Source organism: Hirundo rustica, chromosome 10 (genome assembly GCF_015227805.2).
Source record: "Hirundo rustica isolate bHirRus1 chromosome 10, bHirRus1.pri.v3, whole genome shotgun sequence".
Taxonomy (NCBI): Eukaryota; Metazoa; Chordata; class Aves; order Passeriformes; family Hirundinidae; genus Hirundo; species Hirundo rustica.
In genome coordinates, this window is record NC_053459.1 from 18,003,652 (window position 1) to 18,027,882 (window position 24,231).

Here is a 24,231-nt window from a genome sequence, read left to right on the forward strand (position 1 = left end):
TTGACAAACTGTAACAATAACAGCACTAACTGAGGTCTTCAAAACTGGCAAACTATTGATTTTTACAGTAACATCTGTGTGTTCATTTTTTCTGAACAAATTGAGGATCTTTGAACTGTATCACAATAGTCTGTTGATTTAAAACCACCTACAGTGAAAATATGCAAATATTCAAGCACCATCAACAGCCATAAAACCAAGAAGCGTATCTAGAATTTAATTTCTCTCTTAAGAGATTTGAAGCTGTATTTGAGGCAAACAATTGAATTCCTGTGCTGACTGTGCTATGGTCTTTAAAGCTGCACACTTAAATACGTTAGCACTCATGAAGGGTAAGGGTAAAACCTAAGGGCAATACTTAAATTTAAACATAATTATTTTTAAAGTTATATTCTTGGAGAAACTGGAAATGTGTTCTTTTTATAGACAGAATATGTAAGTACAGAAGTTAAATTCATAGAACAAAAATCAGTGGCAGAATTTACAACAAAAATCGCAATTTCCTGAGTATTATTTGACTTACCTGAACCAAAAATATAATGAGAAAATAAAAGTTGGCTACTCTTCTGAACTGCTCAAATAAGTTTTTTGGAACAAAATTCCACACTGTATACTGAAGGGGAAAAAAAACGAGAGACGAATAATTACAACTCAATACATGATTTTTCAGTGAAATTCAGTTCTGCTCCCATTGAACTTTCCTAACCTAATTCTTCTCATTCCCCAGGTCCCCCTCCCCAGACCTCGCTCTTCTCCCAAGCAGAACAATTTTTGTTCATTGTTTTTTAATTCCTTCTGTTTTAAGTACAGCTAGCAGGGAAGCAGGGGTAGCAACTGCATTTCCTCTACAGGCCAAGTTTAAAACGTTTTCCTCCAACCAGGACAGGGGCAGCTGGAGTCATTTGGCTGCTTGTGTCCTGGGTAGGAGGAAAGAAATTAATTCCTGCAGCTGTAACATTCCCTCCAACACTACAGCGATGAGGCACATCCCCACCATCAGCTCTATTGATTTCAATCCAAGGACACACCGGGAGGGAATCTGCAACTGCAGTCCACTGCTGATTTATTTTATGCAGAGCACTGGCTTTCAATTTGGCTGTTTTAAAAATCCTCGTAACCAGCTTCATTCTGCCTTTTAAGCAGTTTGGGCAGCACTGGTTGAAAAACTACTTTTCTTCAGAAAGCCTGACCAACTTGCTTTAATTGCTCTGTACTTGAGTTTTGAGGAAAGAAAGGTGAGACAATGAGACAAACTACATATGAAGCAATCCAGCTTCTCCCTCAAACCAGTTCACAGTTTGTTTCATTTTGAATATTGTTATCTGCACCACTAGACATAATACACATGTGCAGATCTGCCACCCAACTTCTTAAGGAACGTATCAAGTGGTTTTGCCATGACCAAACGATTCCTTACCTTGGATGATATGATTCTGTTGTCTGCAAACTTCTGAGGAACGTAATGGCCATGCTGGGGAAAACGATTTGCTATATAAATAGTTCTTGTGTCGCTTTGATGCGGTGGGTCAAAACCCTAGAACACAAAATAAAAAAAAAAGAGGTAATCAAGAAAGTCGGTTTTATTAACTGCTGTTTTGCAAAATTCTGTGGAAAAGGACATTCAGATATCAAGCAGCAGTTTTCAAAGAGTCAAGAAAATTACTATGTAAAACTGAATTCCGCTGTGTCCAGATAACTTTCAAAAACTGTGAGAAAAAAACCCCAAAATCTCAATTTTGAGGCTGTGTAGTCATTCTGAAAAAATGAAAGAAGAAAACCCTGTCTCAAGGATAGAGAACACTTGTTGCCATGCAAACTTGAAGCCCTGCAAAACTTAAAAAGGAAGAAACAGAAATGGAGATGAAAACATAACTAATTTACAAAACCTCACAGCCATGCTCATGATAACCCTAATAAAACAGATAATTGAGAAAAATAAAAGATCAAAACATACAAGCTATACTTGGCATGCTGTGGTAACTGGATTTTGAAAAGATTCTCACTAGAGAAAAGCCAAAAGCATATGCTATCTGACCAGATAGCAGTATTTTTCCAAACAAGTTCTATCTGCAAGAACTAACATTTTGTCTCATTTCAAATGTGATTTCCTGCCATTACCACCAATTCATACATGAATGGTGCAACAGTGAAAGCAAACTCATGGAGGGATAAAAAGCATACTCAGAAATACTTATCAATAATTTCCTGCCAAAAGAGATGATATGAGTGAGGTCCCTGGGCATCAAAACCCTGTTTCAGGTTTAATGGTCAGTGCTTTCATCATCTGCTTCTTCAAGAAGTGGAACACAAGTGTTAAACCTGCAGATGACACCACCCTGGGAATGCAAGAACACCAAGTAAGGGAATATTCTTGACCAACCAGACGCACAGAACACAAAGATCCAGCACAAAGAAACTGCATCTAGAAAAAGAGAATAAAAGCCTATAAAGGAATTTTGAAGAATGTCAAAGGCTATACCAGATCACAGGCTAGACGTGAGTCATCCACGCCATCCCACCGAGAAAAAAGCCTTCAGTGCAGAGGAGGCTGGAGGAGGAGTGCGAGGCACAGCTGAAGCACTGTGAACCAACTGGACAGCGCCCAGAGGAGTGCAACGTGAGCCCCCAGAGATCCTGAAAACATGACATATAACCCAAGGCTGAACAATCTAAAAAGCAAAGAGCAAACAAATTAGAGTCATCTAGCCTGGAGGAGAGGAAACTTGGGATATCCTAGTAAATCTCCTGATACATAGAAGACTGTTCCATTGAGAAAAATAGGTGCTTTGAAGGCCAAAGAAGAACAGCAGTAAGCAGGCTTAAGTTGCAGGTAAGAAAACTTATGTCCGGGTATTGGAAAGCGAACAAATTCCTTTGTTGTAGAAAGGAATAATTAAACACCAAAATAAGTCATGAGGAAAGGTTGTAATGTCTGTAACACAAGGGCTTATATCTAGGTCATTCAAATCTGTCTTTAATTGAGCCTTTCCTGGGGCTACATGACTCACCAGAACCCTTCCTAGCAATAATGTTTTGATCCGGAGAAGCAGGGGATAGCAGAAGACAACAAAACAGTAGTAATTCAGATAACAGGCAAGAAAACTACTAAAGAAAAAGGCAAAATAAACTACTGAAATTGAATTTGGTACTGTTGTTTGATTGGGAATCAATGACTGTCTGCAAAGTGGTGAATTCCAGCATCAGCATCACACACATTCCTAATCTTAGAACCAACTTGCAGAGTTTACACAATCTCCTTGTTCTTTGACGCCAAATGCAAGGACAACTAATGGTGTCCTTTGCTAGAAAGGGTGTTAGCAATTTCACTACTGCAGGCAAGGAAACTGCATTTGGAGTTGTGCTGCTCCACCTGTGAATGAGGCTCAGAGCTTTGTCCACGTCAAATAAAAAAGTGACACTTCACAGAACTCCAGAAGGTATCACTGTACCAGTTAACTACAGATGAACAGTGAGCACCATGACTAACATAAAAAATGATTGTTCTAACCGAACATTAATTTTTTTAATCCATTAATATCTCTAATGCAGGTCATTAGGTATGTTCCTATTCAGGAAGGTGTTATTTTAAAGTAAAGGAATAATTAAAAAATCCTCTCAAACATACAAATGTTTGTGTTTGGCATCATTACTACAGAAACATTCTGCTTGAGAAAGAAAGAGGTCCAGAAAAATGAAGGGAGTCTAAAGAAAGGAAGGGGGATTTTTCAAAGAGATTTGAAGGAGAATAAACTTTGGATGACAAGCAGTGGAAGGCTGGTCTAGTCACATGCTCCCGAGTGAACACTTGTTTAAAGATAAGAGTGGAGCAGGGAGACAAAAAGTAGATAGGAGAAAGGATGGAAAAAAAATACACAGGATACCAAAAGCAAAATGCAAGGAACTGTTCACAGCTTCAAGAAAAGAAATACAAGCATGAAAGGAAGTTGAAAAAAAAAAAAAAAAAAGTACCTGTTAACTGCTGACACAAAAATTAAAGAGAAGAGTGCTTGCAGCAGGAGCATTTTGGATATCTGACATTAGTGACACAGTATTTCTAAATCAATCCAGAAGATGCCATAAATGAAAGCGTTTTGCAAGCAAGAAAAAAGGCACCTAATTAGTAAGACTTCGTGCGCAGCTCTCTTCTACATCTTAGAAAATGTCTGGCACTCACAAAATGCCAGACATCCTCACTTTGGAAAGTCAGGCTCTACAGCCTGAAAAAATTCCACTCTAAATCAAACAGATGTAAAGCAAGAAAAAAACCCACAACGAGCAAAGAAAACAAGTTGCAGTCTTCTTTCTGACAGTGATAAATGCTAACCGGCATGCCACTTGCTGAATGCTATTAAAAGATAAATCAAAGATTACTGAGTGACTAGGATATCACTGAATTTTTCATATGCCCTTTTTAGGCTACTGTGAGCACCTGAAGGTTGATGATTTTGATGACATTTATGATGAAGAGTAGAGACCTCTGCACAACTCCAGTCTCACGGCACAAGCACTTCTTTCAGAATGAATACCTCTGCTGAAGCAGGCCCAGATGATTAAAAGCAAGAACTTCATTTTCCAAATAAATCAGAATCTCAGGCCATACAAGTTTATAGGTGCAGTTGTGGAGCTAAAACAGCTTACATTTGCAGTCCATAGAGGTTCAATTCTTTTTTGTTGACATTTGCCACGGAGAAGGCCCAGAAGCTGTGCAGTCAGCAGATCACAATGCACATGCACGGCAGGCCGGGGACAAAAACCCCTCAGTTGTCAGAGCTGAGGCTGGAAAAGGACACATCCCTGACAACCTCGGTGACTTGACTCCAGCCACAGCAGGAAGTGAGTGTCAGAGCTGGGAACAAACCCAGATTTCCTAAGTTTTATGATTATAACTACTAAAAATCACTTGAAGTTACCTAACAACTCTGCCGCCACGTAATTACCTGATGAGACCACAACTAAGATGATCTTCCAGAGAAATTTTAGTTACACATCTCTCCAAGGAAAATGCTGCACAGGTGTTGAGCTTCATTGTTCAAGAGCTGAAATGTCTTTAACTCTTCCCTAATTACGGGGCTGGTCACAGAGCCTGCTCCTGACACTAAAAAGATTCGTAGTCCAAATTTCTGCCTGGCAAGGGATTTTCCACAGTAACTCTGTGCAGCCAGCAAAGCGGTGCAGAAAGCACACTGTTTCCTAATTTCACCTAATAGACAGTTCTCTCTCTTTCTAATGTCATTCTCCAACTCAGCTGCAAAAGTAGGGTAACATGCCCTTGTCAAAGGATTTCTGCAGCTAAACAGCATGAGCAGAGAAACCCTAATTTAGAGTTTTGCAAAATGATTAAGTTGTCACCAATCTCTTTCAAAAATAAATTAGTTTTCCTGCACTTATCTAGTCAAGTGATTTCTACCCAAGTTATCACTGACTTCATAACAAATAATGCTGAATATATTACAAGACATGGTATTTAAGGCTTCTTGACCAGGTATATTACAGGCATATATATTATATGAATCACCTTTAAATAACACTTGACCATAAGATGAAGTAACCTGATTTTCTCCCCATCATGTTGCAAATTAAATCTAGATGTACTGGCTAAAGTTCAGTCCTTCAGATGATTTATCAACACAAACGAGGCATTATCTACCCTTGGAATACAGCTCTCATTTAATCTTTGATACACACTTCCCCAGCAGAAGTTCTGCACTCAGATGAACTCAATACTTTGGTTTTGAAAACAGCCTGAAAGCATGCCACTTATATACAGTACAAGGATACTCTAGCCAAGCTGATTCATAAAACAATGAAAATAACCTAAAAAAAAAAAAAAAAAAAAAAAAAAAGTGATTCATAGCTTTAATTTCTTATAAATTTGAATTACTCTAAGCAAAGTCTATGTAATTTTTACTGAAATTCTTCGGCAGTGATTTCATTACTGTTCTAAAAGTTAGACAAAGATTCTCTGCGCAGTAAATTAGACCCCTTTAAAACACTAGAGAAAACATATCCCGGGGAACTGAGGAGCAATATTTGACTGCAAATTTATGCAATTTATTTCATGAAAGCCATGAGATTCAACAGTTACCCCCAAACAACTCTTTCCTACCTTTTGTCTGCATCTCAACCACGGTACTTGGAGAACTGCCCATCGGCCATCAGGTGAGGAAAACTCATCCATTTTTCCACTTTGGTTTGTGTTTTTGGTTTTGTCTTGGGGTTTTTTTACTCCATTTTTTTTTATTTTTAATATGTCATGACAGTTGTCTGATCATATAATAAAAAGCTTCCCCACAAAAGAAGAGCTTTATGCTGCTGTTGAGGAAGCTTTAAAAACACATTTAACAAACTAGACAACCACACAGGAAGCGAATGCAGATCAGCACTACAAAAAAGACCCTCCCAACACCTGCAAGTGCAAAGGAAGAAAAGAAAAAAAAAACGGTTTTGTACTCAACTTGTTGCTGTAACATACACATCGACTGCACGACTTAACACTTCAATACCACTATTAACATACGGCAGTGTTCACCATCGCCCTCCCCACACAGCACTGTTAGGTGAGAGAGCAGAAATCCACAGCTCCCTCAGCAAGGATTACTGACGTGAGATCTGCAAACAACACATCCATTTCATCATCAAGTTTTGCAATAAAAAAAAGTTTTGCAAAGTTGTGCATCGATAATCACAAATCATCTGACAGGTGTTTTTTGCATAAATTTCGTATACTTTAATACCATCTCCCAGGGTTTCTTATTCATTACTCATAGCTTTTACAGAGGGACGAGAAAAACCATTTCTGCTATGTGACCACTGAAAAGTGAAAGGGGTTTGAAAGAAGGAAGCCTTCATTCAGAGCCTCTTCCTCCTTTCAAAATCCACACTGAACACGACAGACAAAAGCAGCAGCTCCCCCAAAACCTTTCTGAACATCACATACTACTTAATTAAGCTAATAAACAGAAGAAAACTTGGTCTCAGAAACCCTTTCTCCTCGGGAAGTGACCTGACTGATCGTGGCTGCAGAAGCAGAACACCACATTTCCTGGCAGACAGCCCAAAAGTCTGCTATTACACTGCTGTCAAGATATATTTTGATTAAAGGTGTTTTGAGGAAATGGATTTTCTTGCTTTGGATTTTCTTCTGAACATACATAGAATACTTTCCCCTCTGTCAGATAAGATGATCTATTCACACTCCATGCTCATTTTCAGAAGTCTGTGTAAATTTGTACTCCATACAGTCAGCCAATAATTCTTTCAGTCATGTAACTGGGCAGTAGTCAAACTGAATTTGCCTTATCAAAGGTTAGCGAGAAGGAAGAAACAGCCTCTCATAGCAATTTTAAACACTGCTCTAACAACTAAAATAGTGAATCAGCTGAAGCACCCTGATGTGTACACAGTGCTATGTAATTTGTACCTTCCTTTTAAATATCACCGCAGTAAAGAAATAAAACTACCTAAAGTCATGCACTTTTTGTGCAACTTCCTCTTCCCTCTTACAGTATCTACAGCTGTTCAAAATATCTCATAATAAATCATGTTGTAACCTCCTAAAAGACCTATAACCAGATTACATTCTTTTATGAAACACACCCTCTAAGCAACAAGGCCTGCAAAATTATGAGGCAATAACCCTTCCTTTCACAAACTTAAAATGTGCCTAGTACTGCATTAAGAAAAGTTGTATTGGTGCTCACCACAAAGTTCTGCTCTCACAGAGCCCACTTTACATACTATTTTGTCAAGATGCCCACCAAAAATAACTTGGAAAAATCCCTAGTTGAAATTTTTAAATATCACCTATTTTCTCTATTTATCTGCAAACACAACAAGCAAGGTAAACTAGCTTCACTCACTGCTAACATACTGCCCCGAGCCAGTTTCTCTGCTCAGCTCACTGATGCCAAACATACTGATCTTGTAACATCAATAAAATCAGAAAGGAAAAATGAGCTGAACAGAGAAGCTTTCTAACACAGCACCCTCAAAGGCTGCTATGGCATGTCCAGTTCCTGTGAGCAGCAAAGGATTTGAATGGAGATTCAGATAAATTGTTTAATTCAAAAATAGCCCGACTTGCATCAATGAAGGAAATGGCTTTCTTATCCTCCCCTGCAATCCAAATCACAGTGTTTATAAAGCATAATCCATTCTGGACTTCATATGTTAATACAAACCTAAGACCTTGTAACAGCTGCTCTTTCATGAGCATCTTCAACAGAATGTCAAGATTCACTCTTTTCCTACAGGATTATTACTCCAGTACCCAAAGAGGGCCTACAAGAAAGCCAAGGAGGGACTGTTTACAAATTCATGCAGTGATATGACAAAGGGGGAGGGCTTTAAACTGAGAGAGGGCAGATTTGGATTAGATACAAGGAAGAAGTTCTTCCTTGTGAGGGTGGTGTTCCCTGGCACAGGCTGCCCAGAGAAGCTGCTCCATTCCTGGAAGTGTTCAAGGCCAGGTTGGATGGGGCTTATCCTCTTGCCTCAATATGATTAAACAACCAAATGCCTGTAATACATTCCTTGTCCATTGCTTATTTTAGGATGCTCCCTGTCAGACACACAAATCATTAGTAACTTTTGCTCAGATGCTTTTTGGAAGAAAAGAGACTCTACAATAAATGTGCCTTCAGCTCCAATGAAGGAAGAAATTTAGTTAACATTCGGGTTATACGAGGAAAGACCCAATCCCAAAGGCAGGGCTAGCAGCTCCCAAGTTACATTTCAGGGCCAGTAAGTGCACTCTAATTCTTTTTCCTTCGAGGAAAAAAAAAAAAATTAAAAAAAGCTTTATGTAAAGTCCAAGAAGTTGAAGACACATTGAGGCTCGACAGTGTCTGTAGTCCAAAATGCATGGACTTTTGCTACATGCTCCCAAAGCAGCTCATTGCTCTAACATGGAAATGAAGATGCCTTTGAAGTTCCAACTACACAGTTCTAATTTCAGAACTAAAAGTTTTCCTCTGTGGGCTCCAGCAATTAGTTTTCTTTATCTGCAATATCATGTTCCTGTCAGGCATGTACAAAAGGAGAACAGGCAAGATTTTTAAAGGTGAAGGGTGACTTCAGACACCCATCAGGAGACAACTATAGGGCATCACATATTATAAAATAAGAACTGAGACCTCAAAAATCACAAGCAACTTTTTCAGAAGACTTCTCAAACTATATAAACCACACTAAACATGGAAAGTGCTACAATTCTGCAATAATCAATCCCAGAAATAGAAGCTACTAAACAAGCCACACTAAGAAATACAGAACCAATGCAAGATATGAAACATTTAACACATAAATCCTTCACATACCTCAAATGACCGTAGGATCTCAGAAAAAGAGCCCCCCATGTGCATCCCTTCTGTACATTCCCTGCATTTGCTAAGTAGGCTTATAGCAGATTTTCAATATTAAGTAAAGCATTCAAATCCGTGACAGGCTACAAACTTTCCCTTCAGACTAGAAATTTTGTAGATAGCATTTTCACTATAAAAAAATTACATCTGTCAAGTTGAGGACAGGAAAAATACAGAGCAATCATACATTCCTTCATGTACTGGCATACTATGTATGCTATTATCTTAAAATGAAATGCTGTTTACCCTCTGCTTTGAAGAATTATTTATAAAAGTATTTCACACAAGCATGAAGGGCTCCTGTTCTGGACTACTCATACAGCCATTATTGAAACCCCTTGTTGGCAATATTTGGGTTTGTTCTAGTAGGCAATAACTATTTATGCCAATCAGCTCCTGCACTGTGAGTCTCACATATTTGCTTTCAGCATGAAAAAAAAAAAAATCAACAAACCCTTTCAAAATGCATCTTCCCCCAAAATCACCATTAAATAATAAACCTTATGGCTTTTTCAAAATGTGTGCTAAGATTATACTGACAACTGCTGACAGTGGCTGCTCAACAAATTTCACAGGAAGAGGATTTAGTTCATAGCTGGAACTGTCTAGCTCTTCCTTTTAACATGCTTTGAGAAAGCCTGCTCTGTAAAACATTACAGTTTTGAGTCTACAGCATCCACCGAATAGCATTTTGAGTTCTAGTTCCACTTCAAACATGATTTATGATTTCAGTGTCAGTTTAATGCCCTGCTTTCAGACGTGTATACAGACTAGTCTAGCCTTAAAGCTTGCTAATTCTTAAGCTTCCTTTACATTTTGTTGCAATTCTCTTTTCAAACAGAAATATCTCCAAATATCTCCAAAAATGTGCACAGCCACACAAAGTAGCACAAAAACGTGCAAAGGAGTAACAAAATGCAGTAACAGATGACAGCAGGTATTTTGGGGGATTAAACCATATAAACCCTCTTCCTCTAGTAAAACATTTCAGGACAAAAATAAACAGTTTGCCTTTTGTCTACATCATTATCTCTCCTTCCCATTTACAGGAAAGTTCTCCTTTCCCAGACTTATTTTTACACCAAGTAAACAAGGAAAAAAAAAAATCCTCTTAAGTCACTGCATGTGGGAGGCCAAGGAATTGCAGGGGTTTGTTTTTTAAATCACAGTGTAGTGCTCAGTCCTACTTTCTGTCTTTTCTACCACGGTCTGTACTAATTCTAAGTGGTTTTCTCAACAGCAGGTGAAAAGAGGTTTGTATTAAAAAAAAACTCTAGCTGCAAATGTCACCTGTGTTTTGCTAGAAGATATGACCTTGCATTTACAGACACACTGTCACGTCTATTCTGCTGCAGTTCTTATCTGCTTGCTTAACAAACAGATTTTGTGCTAGAAAATTGAACAATTGTTTTGAGAGGTAAACTTTTTCCCAGTGACATAATTACAAAAACAGTCATAGCTACTGAGCACATCACAATACAGTCAAGAAAAAGCAAGAGGAGATAGTCAGTGAAAGTCACAAGTTGTGATGCTTTTAATTTAAACACATTGTTATATTTTTCTTTTATAACTTCTCTCTCTATCCCAGAAGAAAGCAAATGTCACTTTTAATGAAGTCAGCCAACCCATTTAAAACTAGAAAAACAAATACCAATGATATTCAAAACACATGTTGAATGTTACTAAGTCCAGCACATATTTACTTGCGTTAGATTACAAATTTTACCTTCCACTGAGAGTACAGAAACAATCTTTTAGCAGTAAACAGAGCCTTTCACCGATCCCAGCAGATACTCCCTATTGACTAGAACACAAATAGTTCTTGCTCACTGTCAACAAAATTCTATTTTTCTCCTTCTTCTCCCTCAGCCACGTAAGAATCATAAACAGACAGAAGTTATTAAGGGAGCAGGGCCCCGTAAGCGCAAGAGAATCACACAGCCAATTAAATAGTCCTGTTATTGAGTGATAAGTGGAAATTTGGCACAACAAAAATTTGTTGCTTAAAAAGCTCATGGATAGGAAAAACAAGAAAAGAAGATGGGACAAGATATAGGTCAAATATCCAAGTCTCACAGCAAGGCAGCACATCAGACAACACCAATCTTCCCATTTTTAAAACAGTCTTTGAAAGAATCAGTGTCAGGACGGGTTTGATTATGTTCTGGTATGTAATTCTTAGATTTAGAGTTTAATTTTCATGAGGTAAGACTTAGGAATTACACAGACAGGACACAACGGATGTCTCCATTTGGAGCAGACAGCTGGCTGTAGACAGGGCCAGGTTCTGCATGCTTTGGAACACAATGTGCTGCAAATGTATCAGCCCACATCAGTCACAGAATACAAAGAGAAAATGAGGTTAAGAGACCCAAACACATGGGACCACTAGCCCAGCAGATCAAAGAATATCTCTAGCAAGACAAGAGGGCCACATTTTCTCCTGTGCTAAGTTACAGGAGGTGAGTCCTTGACCTCCAGCTCTCAAACTACTCTAGCAAAGCTACACAACCTTTGGGCTGCTCCAACATGCACCTCGCTGATCCCACAGTGATAATTCAGAAGGTATCAACTAGGCAGTCTGAACTACGGGAACTCTTCTGAGAAAATATGCATTTATTTCTCTAGCACAAAATAACAAACAGTTAGTTAGTTTTAGTCAGAAAGGGGAAGAGGCTTCATTGACAAATAAGAGGGGGGAAATTATATTCCAGAATAGCAAGGTGATTCCAGAATAGCTAGATTCTCAGTCACTGGATTAGTTTAAAGTACTTTTGGCATACAGAAAATAGAGAGAATTCGGGGGGAGGGGTGGGGACAGGGGCAGAAAGCAATGCCATTCAGTAAAATGATTAAGTGAAAATAATACACACTTGTCAGCGCAAACAATGAGATAAATGCTGTCCACCTTGTTCAGAAAGCCAGCAACTGCAAGGTATTACAAAATATCATCTGTCCTCTCAGAACATCTTAACAGTAACCAGCATCTGAAAGGGGAAAAAAAAAACCATCCCAGACATACAATCCTCTAGTGCTGATCTATTTGAGGACATTCCCTTATTAGCAGAATTTTTTTCATTAGAACACATCTAGAAGATGAAAAAGAACACTCCTACAGATGCTGTGCTGGCTGTGGAGGGTGTGAGGTGTGACAGGCACTACCTACACAGAACAGTCAAAAACATTCCCTGTGATCACCCTTCAACACAGCCTATGGAGAACTTCTGGACTTGATAACCTCCTGACATCCCTCCCAATCTGAACCTTCTTATGACCATGAAATAAATAAAATAGTCTGGTAACTAGGTTTTACAGTTAATCTATAGATTTTGTCTTTGTTTTACAGTTAAATAAGAAAGCTGCATTCGCCCAAATACCCAGCCCTCCACAGCATTAAAGCTCTTGTGCACCACAGCATTCGGATCCTTAAACAGCAAAGATACTCCGACAAATTCAGCACAACACTTCTCTTGAATTGTCATTTATAAGAGGGGCCAGACAGGCAGGTCTTAGCTTTTCTCCATGCAGTCTCCTTTGTACTTCATTGATCTGTTAGACAATAGATCAAAAGACTCAAACTCCTCATAACAGCAATAGAAGAGAAATCCTGAGACCCTTTTCCAATTGACAGGACTAATAATTTAAAATAATGCAGCTAAAATCATACATGCAAGGGTATTCTACCACATTTTTCAGAGACCTCCTTGCCAGATAACTTTAGGTGCCACTACGTTCTGTTAATAGCACTGCAAAAGCTCCTGCACCCGATGTGCACCATCAGAGAGCAGCACAGCCCCAACGCTGCCATAAACCCACCAAACAAGTGGAACAGAAAGTCTCTGGGTGTTACAAACGTCACTGTACTCTCATTTTGTGTTGGTACCGCACAAACTCAGCCATGGGAGCCACAACAGCACTTCGTACACAGATTTGCCATGAGGTCTAACCCATCATATCTGGAAATGCAAATAAAACATACTATGCTATTTCTGAATATTAATGATGCTTCCTATCAACTGTTGTTTATCCAGTTGCTTTTTTCAAGCAGAGCTGGCTGTGCCTGTGGTGTTATGCAACCTTCCAAATCCACATGCCTACTGCTCTCTGAGATCTCAAGGTAGCAGAGCTGGAACCCAAACATCTCTCCCACCCAAAGCTTGTCTTTGTCATGGCATTTTACTCAAAGCCATGAATTGTAACTCCATTTGGCTCTATATTTTTTCACTACTAAAACCTAAGTACTCCCAATTATTAACTACATACTATAACATCACATTAACTAGAAAGTTAATGACTTACTATGCAGCTTATTTAGCGTGAGGCAGCATTGGATGTAAATAAAACTGAAAAACTGTCTCTGCAGGGTGGTGTGAATTGTTTCAGAGCAAGACAACCAGACTGAAAGCCAAGACACCAAACAACCTGATGATTAGTGCCATGTAGGCAGTGAAGGCTGTACTACTGTCACCAATGTCTTAGATACAACAAATCACTAAAAAACATCTACCAACTCAGTTAAAAAACTCTTATGGACTTGTAAGATGACAATAAGGATGAAGGAAGTCTTACACTCTCAGCATGTCTCCTCAGAGGACTGCTCATGCCTTTCTACCCCGTTCTGTACAGCTACAGGCATACACATGTCTTCAGAGAGAAAGCACAGCAAAGTCACCACTTTCAAAACTTAGCTAAAATAGTCTGAATTCCATACCAGGTCCTCTTCAAGTTCACTTGCTTCATTCTCTCCCCTTCTTAACAATGCAAGTTCTCAAACCCATATACACTCATGAGCACTCAGTATATGAAATACTGTTCTCTTAAGCAAACAAGAAGTTGCAGAACAATTCATTGGTTTCATACAGAGAGTACTTAATAACTACCTAAAAGCACCTTCAGCAAAGTCCTGTCCCTCCCCCTTTCCCCAATCCCTTACTACTTTTCCAGCACTTCTGCACACCAACGTTTTTCTTTTGTATTACTACAACATCCCACTTGCATCACTCCCACACATTTGCCTGATTCCAACCCTCCTGTATGGATGAGGACTCTTTTTAAAAACCCGTTGCCACATCAAGCACAGGTACAAACGCACTCTCCAAAGGCATCCAAACCCACACATTCCTCTCTTCTCCTCTCAGACACAGATTCTGGCATCTTTTGATTCGAATATTTCTATCACCCCACTCTTCCCACTCATTCTGGTTATTTTGTCAGCACCCTTCCCCCTGTTTTTAGCCTTCTGACATTCTTTCAGAACCTAAACATCACAGCCATGTGAAGAAGCAAACATATGGTGGGATCTATGTTAAACCAGCAATTACACACAGGGAGGAGTTGTCTGAGTGTCCTTAGGAAGAAACAGCAGTGTGATACCTATCTTAGGCCATTTTTCATCTTTATGAGCTGTGAAACAACCAAGCCATTAACATCTGTGACGTCTATAGGAAAAAAACCCACAAAACACGTATCATTGCAATAATTTTTTCTCATCAGTACCATATTTAGATGTCTCTGCCAAGAGTCTTGACTTTTTATTGTCTTGCTTTTCTACTACACTAATTCCTCCCTGTCAAAACTAGTGCAAGTTTTAAACAGTCATTTTCCACCAGTTTCCTTTAAGAAGCACTAAAACCTTCAAGTTCCAAATTTATAGCCCATCCTGTTACACTAATCTTTTACTTTCCAATAAGGTCAGATTTCTGGAAAGCTGGTCAGTGTACTTACTACTTGCAGTGAAAAAAGCAACCGTGTTTGATACATGAGTTGCTAGCACTGATACAGTCCTAATCTAAACTCTACAGAAGAGTTTAGATTAAAGCATAACGTTGCTTTAAAAACCACAAACGCAAATCTCAAGCCATCTTCACGTGGAAAAAATGACAGCTATGTTACACCAAACAGTTTTTTTTTTTTTTTTTTTTTCTAAAAAATGTGTGTAGGACTGTAACAGAACAGAAGAGTGCAGTCAGAGCTCAAACAGAGCAATTAATTTCCAGGTCAGTAACTCTTGGTGTCAGACCAAACTACAGAGCACTGTCAAGCTGGCACTGAGACCATCACCACAAGCTCTCTGCCTCAGAACTGGGAAAATCTATGGGCCATGAGAAATGAGGTCAGGGAAGAAAAGGAAGAAAAAAGAAAACACAAAAATGTTTACCCTTTTTTTTTTTCAGTAAAAAGTGATGGAACAAATTAAATCATAAGTGAGACAGAAGCTTTAACAATCAAAATCTGAAAACCTAACTAATGTAAGCTCTTGCACTAACCTGGACGATATCCGTGAGGCAAAGTAACTCCAACGAATGGAACAAGTTATTTTACAAATACATAATTCAGAAACAGTTTCTCCCTTAGATAACATGCAAGTAGGATAAAGCTGGTCGGGGCAGGAGAATACTTCAAATCAAAACAGTGAAACTCAATGCACTTCCCTGCTACAGCAGCACAGACGTGACAGCCACAGCCGCCTGATTTCCTCTGCTCGCTGTAACCCAGCACAGCAAGCAGCGCCTCTGTGGGGGGACAGGCACCCTCGCTGCTGCCTTTTCCAAGCGGTTTCCCCCGCCAAAAGCATTTCACAGATGTTTCCCTTCCATTTCTTTCACTTTCAAATCCTCAGCACGCAGCGGCTGCAAAGCGCCCAGGTACGGGGAAGTATTTGCGAGAGACGCACGTCGGGTGAAAAAGCCTTAAAACATTTCGCAACGGGAAGAAGGAAGAAGCTGCGGATCTCTAAAGTGTCGGTCCAGGGAAAAAGGCACCGTCATTTCTCCGGGAAGTTTGGGGAGCCCTTCCCAACGGGGGACACACGTAAGGGAACTCGCTGTCCTCTGTGCCAAGGGGGTTTCGAGGAAAAATAAAGAGCCAAGAACCACAAAAAAAACCCCAAAACGCAAAAAACCAACCAAAAGCTAAAACACCGAACCCCCCCAAATCCCCGGATACGGCTTAAAAATAAAATTTCAAACCCGTCAATAACGATCCAAGTGCAGCCTGCGGGTCTCCCCAGCCCCAGCGGGGGCAGGACTCTCCTCGCTCCCGCACCCGCCCGGCCCCGCTCCCCCGCTCCCTCCACGGACCCGCGGCTCGGGCAGCGCCGTCGGGACGGGGCCGGGGCCGAGCCCAGAGCCCGCCCGGCGCGGGGGGCGCAGGGAGGCACCTACCAGCTGCTGCCGGACCCAGCGCAGCATCCCCGGCGGCGCGGGTGGCGGCCCCCGCGGCGGGGCTCCCTCGGCGGTGCCGCGCCCTCCCTCCGCTGTCGCTGTCGCTGTCGCCGCCGCCTCAGGCGAGCCGCCCGCCGCGGCTGCTCCCCATGGCGCGGGGCCCGCGCCGAGTCAGGAGCGGCACAGCCCCGCCGGCGCCCCGAGCCGCGGCTGCCGCCGCCATCACAGCGCGGCCGCTGACACTCGGCGGCTGCGGCCGCCCCGGGAAGTGACGTGGCGGGGCGGAGAGAGGAGCCCGTGTGGGCGATGGAGCCGGGCGGGGGTGGCCGCCGTGACCTGCCCCGGGCCTGGGCTGCCGTGCTCCGGCCGCTCCGCCGCCCTGAGCCGCGGCTTCTCGGGCACAAGAGCCGTGCCCGCGCCCGAGTGACGCTCGGGCAAAAGTCCAGCTCCCCACACGGGCTCCGGCCGCTGCCCGTCAGGGCTCAGCGCCCTCTGGCCGGGCTTCAGCCTATGAGGGCGCCCGGTTCTACCCAAGGGAAGCTACTTCGCGACTTGATTGTTGTATCTTTCTTTTCTTTGCAAAAACTGCAAAGCGTACACGTGTTGGAATAGAGACTTTGGAAAGAGAGCAGATAATCACGGGTATAAAGTTAAAGCCCAAGTGCATGGCGTGTGGGTCTCCCAAAGCAGGGAACAGTTGGAGCACCTGGCACCCTGCTGCTGGCAGCTTGGTCATGAGCTGCTGTTTGTTAAAATCGGGTGTAGAAACGTGCCGATGTCAGGTAGTGATCTCTCTGAAATCTTCCACTGGAAGAAATTGTCCCACCTGGACGCGTTCCTGTGTCACCTGCTGTGGGTGACCCTACCTTGGCAGGCGCGTTGTGCTGGGTGGTCTCCTGAGGTTCCTCCCAACCTTGACAAATCTGTGATTTTGCTCTGAAAACAGCTGCTGCTTATGGAAACGAAACAGAGTTCAGTGCCAGACGCTGGACACACCTATACAAGTCTGCAGCTTCTGCGCCTGTGTGACTAAGAACTAAAGGAGATTATTTTAAGCAGTAAAGTCCTGAGCATTTGTGGCCAAATGCAGTTGTTACTGAAGTCAGTAACAATCTCGACACTGAATTAAAGAGAATTAAAGTTTCTGTGAGTGAAGAGCACTGTTCCTGCCGCTCCCATTTGTTCCCAGGGAATTAGGATTTTTAGCAACGAATCAGAATCGTATCTGCTATAGTTTTTAGTGTTTATATAGAAATTTAGAACGTAATTCAGGATTTAAGATGGATGATCTAATGTCTGAGCGATGAAATCCTGTGGTGAATGCTGATGGTTTAAGCATCTGCATTTAATTAGAAAAATAACGTTTAAACAACGGGGAATAAAACTATTTTTATCAGGCATTCAGGAAAGCTAATGTTAGCAAAACTCAGTATTAAATGCTAGGCATTATTTCAAAACATTTAAATACATCAAAGCTGAGTTTCAAACAGCTTGCACTACCCTATTCATCTAATGGGAAGTCGAAAATAACAGTGATTTCATAGCTATGGCACGTTGCCTGGAGAGTGGCCTTAAGCCAGAAGCTGAACTGATACACTCAATATTCTTGCTCCTTTTATCATCACATGTAGAACAGGGTCCTGACCACTACACACTAAAATTCATATGCCATTACTCTGAAGCGCAAGAATATTTGTCACTCTGTCCCTGCCAAATTCCAGTGTGAGTTGCACTTTCTGCAAGCCTGTGTTTCCATGGCTTGCAGTTGTGTTATATAAAGCTGCTTGGCGCTGTCTGTTCCACATTTGCTGTAATGATACTGTTTCACCAGACAAAACTTGGAAGCAATTTTGCAAGTGGTTTGAACCCTGCAGTTTGTATTTTTCACTCTAAGATGTTTGTATTTTAGTGGATGAAAGTGTATTGATAGGATGGAATTATTTTGCTCTGTGCAGCAAAGGCTCCGACTGCACCTTTTCAAATATACAGAAAAATTTCACTGAAAAAACATCCATTCCTAGCATCCTGCCTAGTAAAACTTTGCACCTTTTAAATTACTCAAAAACCCACACCAGACACTTATGAAGTTTCATCTCACCCTTGAGAGATAAATAGTTTTCAGAAGAGAAAATTGAAGCAGAGCAGCCATGCCAGATATTGATTAGCCAGTAACACTCCAGCACTTCTCAAATCAGAGGTCAACTGTATTAAGAATTAAGATTCCCACATCAGAGAGCCCACTTTAAAACAGTGCCCTGGAGTTTCACCTGAATTCACGCAGCAGGCTTATACAGAAAAAAATGCAACTGCTGAAGAAAATAAGTCACCTTCCGAAGATTAGGTTTAACCCATTGCCCAGGCTCTCTTGATTAGACACCAAGCTTTCCACTTAAGTTGCTATAAGAGTGATGATTTCAGATGTTTGTGTAGCAAGATCGGGATACAAATACTGTCTGATAAAGAAATATTTACATAAACATAAAAACACACACTTGAACTTTAGGTCCAGCAAGCTTTTTATTTATGTGTACATGAGTAATTCTTACATAATCAATGGTGCTACTTTTAGGTTTATAAAATTAAACATTGGTAACCACAGAATCATTGCCTGAACATGCAACCATCAAATTGTTTCTGGGGCTGCTGATGCTGCTCCCCGAGCTTGTTCCTGTGCGAGACACTCACACATTTCCATTAGTTTTGAAGGGTGTTTTGGGGCCTTTTTCCAGCAGGAGCTGGTGAGATGCTGTCAGGCTGTAAGGCCACATCCAGGGCATGATGAGAGGAGATGGAAGCGTGGCACTGACGCCAGAGGGTGAGCTGCTCGCAGCATTCCTGCCTTGGAAATCTCGGAAGTGTTTGGCAGCTGAGCCCCTTCACCTGCCCCATCCCAGGCTCCCAGGGCGCTGCTGCAATGCAGGCAAGGCACATGGGAGCAAAGGCGGTGCTCTCATCTGGTGCACTGACTTTGGGGCAGACCAGTTTTTTGTTGCATCTCGAAAGTAATTCTGTCCTTTGGGACAGAAAAACAGCAAAGTCAAAGAGGTGCAGAGTAGGGATGTAGGTTTGTGTAGCAAAAAACAGTAATACTCCTTACAGTATCATTTTCCTGGTGGAAAGTTCCTCTCAGTCATTACTTTGGTTTTAATGAAATATTTTGTAATTTCTCTAAATGAGTATTTTAATCTATGCATTATTTACTTGCTAATTACAGTGCTAATTAAAAACGTACACTATAAAGATGCTTGTTTTGTTTCTAATCCGTAGAGAGAAAGGACTGCCTGAGAGACACAGGGTTTCTTCAAGACATCTTTATTCCTCAAGCATTCACTTACTGGCTGAAGCGTCAATTATAAAGAGACAATCAGTGACTGATTTTCAGTCACCAGGCTTTTCATCTAAAGACGTGTATTTTTTCCTAAAGCAACCAGTCTTCAGGAAAAAAGTAAAAGAGTTAGAAAACAAATGGAACTTTTTTAAGGGAAACCTTGCGTGCAGTTTGCCACTCCTTTTTTTGTGCCCTGAAAGAAATAAGATCAGATGAAATGACAGGATGCACAAGGTGACATTTCCAAGACACTTACTGGATCTCCACAATAATGAAGTATGTTTTTTATTTCTTCTTACCCTTTCTCTCAGGGTTAAAACCTGTTAAAACCTGTATCTTGATGTAAAACCTCACCTTTACATTGGTCATTTTTTTTCTTTTCACTTGAGAGCTTTGTTGAGAGTGTAGACCTTCAACTTCTACTCAACACATTAACCTCAAGAGATCTGGATCCCAAGTACCGGGTGAGGGGCTCCATGTGACACACAGAAAGTCAAACCCATCAGACCCCTGCAGGCACAGAGGACTTTGCACTGCACCATCCTTCACCAAAAGATGCTCTGCGCTTGTCATCCCCGGCTGTGTGGAATGGCCTGGCCTGCTAAATGCAAGTCAAGAAAGTTTACAATCAGTGCTACTCAGTTTGCAAGGCTCCAGGATAACAGGAAGTTGTGGAAAGCATTAAAATTCATCTTCCCTTTCAGTCTCACTCTTAACTTTTTAATTAAGTGTTGCCTGTGGGCCGTAATGTTCAGCTTGTGGCTTTCTCTAAAGCTGTTTTGTTTTATTTTTCCCTGGGGAAGCAGTCCAAAATTAGAAGAAATAGGAAATCCTGAAAAGCCATCCTTTATCTTCATGAAGTATAAAATGCTAATTGTTCATGCTCTTTTTTTTTTTTTAGGGAAGAGAAAATTTTTTAACCCATGGCTCATAAATTTTGGAACATTTCCAATGGCCTTCTCTCAATGGAAAGCGGAGGACTCATAATCTTGCAAAACAACAGTTTTGTTAGAAAATGCGTTTAAGTAAGTTGGTTAATTTATAGTATATCCTTGACAGTGACATAATTTCGCTATTCTGTATTATAAACAAAGGAAACCTTATAAAATGTGATTTTTTTTCTCCAGACTTTTTATTTAATGATATATAAAAACATACTTTTCCTAAATCTAAAAATATACTAACTAATTCATTCTTATCCTCATCTTTTTATAACAATTTCCTTTTCTAATTTTTAAGCCCTAGTGATTATTTGCATTCATATGTCGCTTCGTGGTTAACCTATGTAAAAAATTGCCAGGCAGAAAATGATGCATCTCAGTAAAAAGCTCATAATAGTCTATGGGGATTTTTTTTTCCTGCTTTGTAGCACCTCTGTTAAGACCACTGAGGGAAGAAAGAAAGATTGAAGTCTGGGGAATAAACACAGGGCCTGGTATCCAGGTCTCTTGACACCAGTCACCTGGGACATTGCCTTGACAACTGTAATACAAACAGTTACACACCTAGGGATGTTACTTTGGAAAGGAGTTTGAGATCTTTGTGGGAAAGGAACGTGGGGATTTTGTTCGTGGTTGTACACTCTCTCTTGGTTTAACAGCTTCCTTCAAAACAGTGTAACATCTACTGTATGGAATGTTCTCCAGGTAGTGGGAAGTAGGGTTTCAAGCACCCTCATGTACTTCAGTTTCCCAAGTCTTGGAGGGCAGACTGCTGAACTGAATACAGGTTTCCTGAGAGCACCTTCTGGTCCAGGCTTTACAAGTCACATAAATCTCTGTGGGATTTAGAGATGAGGTAAGCTTGTCATAACTAACATTATTTTTGTGTCCAGGATTCAGTTTTTTAGCATTTGAGTTAGCTCATATAGTGCCAGCTAACCTGTCCCTATACTACACTCAAATTATGAAGTAGATATTTCGGAAGGTGTTCCTTGCTGTGCTGTTGGCTGGATTGTGGCCAGCTTGAATGCTGAAAACCTAACTTGGACGCCTGTGGATCTTACCTGTCCCAGCAGCAACAAGCTGTGATTATACAGGTTTCTTCTCAAGGGTCCTCCTTTCTCTCAGCTCATCTAGAGGAAAAAAGGGAAAATTATTAACAGAGCCTTATAATTCAGTTCTTTCCACCAATTCCCCATTATTTAAGCCTGTGCCTCAACGGTAAGTGGCAGGATATTAGCCAGTGTTGGTGAGTTCCTCCCTTTCTCAAGGGTGAGAGAATAAATTCGTGTCCATTGACCTTACCCCTGTACCTGCTTTGTACAGGTGTCTTAAAAAGTAGTGGTTACTCCCTTGCACAGGTGTGTCCATGACAAAGCCCAGGGCTCCAGCTTGTCTGGGTTACACAAATGCCTCAGGAAACAAGGCAGAGAGGCTTGGAGAGCCAAGACAGACACCTTGGGGAGGTGAAGGAAAATTCAGTGCCCTCATCTAAAACTGATAACAGACACCTTGGGTGACAAAGGACAAAATAGAAGAGCTCTGCCAACACTGGCCATGAACACAAGTCTCAGATATATCAGTAGGTAGGAGAGGGTCTCACAGATGAAGACAAAATCACTTGGACTTGCTCAGCGTTGGAGAGTCTGTTCATCAGTGCAGCTGTAAAAGCAATTTTTGCTAACAGATCTGCATTTTATACAGCAAAAGGGTTTTACAAAAGCATCTACCAAACAGAATAAGCTGGCAAAAACACTTCTTCCTTCCAACACAGTGTTTACAGTAAAGTTTTTGGCTCTTCAGAAATTGTAAGTGAATCACATCTCCAGCTGGTATTTATGACGGGACCTGTCTTCCCACCAGCTTTCCTTTCACCACCATCCTTCCCACCCAAACCCAGTGTGTTCACACGTGCGCTAATAACAGCGTGCATGCCTCTGGGCCGATCTCCCATGCAGGTGTGTGCACCAGGAATGCCAGGCTGGCTCCAGCTGTTGCTGACTTCCCTCCCACCGGTGCCCTTTCCCCTGGGCTGTGCGTGTCTGTCAGGCTTCCCTCTCACAGACACAGCACATTGTTCTGTTCACACTGATGCCTTTGAATAGCAATCACCAAAAAAGGCTTTTGGTTGGGTTTTTTTCCTCCCCTCTTTATTTTGGAATAAATATAGTAAGATGGGTTGATTTATAATGCTCTTGGGGAATGAGACTTTCCTGGCCTTTAGGTTGGAGATTACTTTCAACACAAGTTATGTATCATATAGGAAAAGTATACCTAAAGTCTAAGGTCATGGTAGTGCAGATTCCACAGCACCTTCACATTTCATTTCTAGCTAAGCTTTAAGAAAAGTCACATAGGCTCTGAGTTTCAAAAACCTGTCTAACGCTTCAGTCCAGTTTCTGAAGTAGCTGCAGAATAAATAAACCCATAGGAAGTGTTTAGCACTTAGGAAGTGTTTAGCACTTAAGCTTTATAAAACTGAAGCTGGACACTCAAAATTTGAGAGAGTGTGTGCATCTATTTATTATTTTTTAAAAATCCCCTCATGGCCTAATATTCTAGAAGTAGGGTGCAATAATCTACCATGCAGGGATAACTGGGGACTCTGGCAGACATAAAAAAGTAGCTGTGAACATGACAGATGATGTTCCTACAGCCATATGAGGCAAACAAACATATGGTTGCTCTGTCTGAAGTTCCTACAATCTTTTATGCCTTCAAAGTGTAGCAAAACATTGGCTGATTAACATAATTAAAGCATTTTACAAATGATTCCTAATTGTTTTTGTAAACATAAATGAAGATGCTGACATAAAGTTTTTTGCTGTGCATGATGAACACTGAGTTCTCATTTTACTGAGTACTGTAATCAAATTTAGAACAAATGTTATATAAGTGCATAAGTAATCCTAATCCTAATCCCTTTTCTGCTGTCTCAGTTACTCCATCTAGGCCTGCTGCAGCTCTAAATCTATAAATCTCCCATATTTTGTAATTTCCTCACATATTTTTATTTTTGTTTCCCAATCTCCTGCCTTTCTGAAAGGAGACATTTTTAGTTGCTAATGGCTCTGATGGAATGAAAAGTTTGGTTTTTAGCCTTATGCCAGTTTTCTTACAGTACTGTATGTTTCATCGCAGCAAATGTACAGTACTGATGCTATTGCTAAAAAATGTTAAACCTCACGCTGCTGAAACAAATCTAGAGGTCTTCAAACATTTTTTACTTTATCCTTAGTCGAATATCTGTTGTTTTCAATGTTTTTTTAATACCAGTGGAGGTTGGCTGAGGGTATGTCAACAATGAATAATTCAAAGTAGCCAGAAGATATCAAGGATAGCTATAAACAAACTAGTTGGTAATAAATCAGTTCTAGCATTGGAACACTGAATTCCCTGTGAGCAACCTGACCCTGTTTCTGATTTTACCCTAGGAT

General features: G+C 40.8%; 1 protein-coding gene across 9 annotated transcripts in view; it reads right to left on the minus strand.

The window, feature by feature from the left end:
* ATP11B (ATPase phospholipid transporting 11B (putative)) overlaps positions 1–16,634 on the minus strand; it is a 63,899-nt gene extending 47,265 nt beyond the window's left edge. For all 9 annotated transcript variants that reach the window (XR_009208199.1, XR_009208200.1, XM_058422003.1 and 6 more), the window contains exons 1-3: positions 16,526–16,634; positions 1,418–1,534; positions 524–613 (exon numbers count right to left, since the gene is read on the minus strand). Coding sequence is in view for 7 of the 9 variants with exons in the window: in XM_058422003.1 (XP_058277986.1) it covers positions 524–613; positions 1,418–1,534; positions 16,526–16,552 (234 nt within the window). In the remaining 2 variants the exon portion in view is untranslated. The remainder of the gene's footprint in view (positions 1–523; positions 614–1,417; positions 1,535–16,525) is intronic.
* Between the last annotated feature and the right edge of the window lie 7,597 nt (positions 16,635–24,231).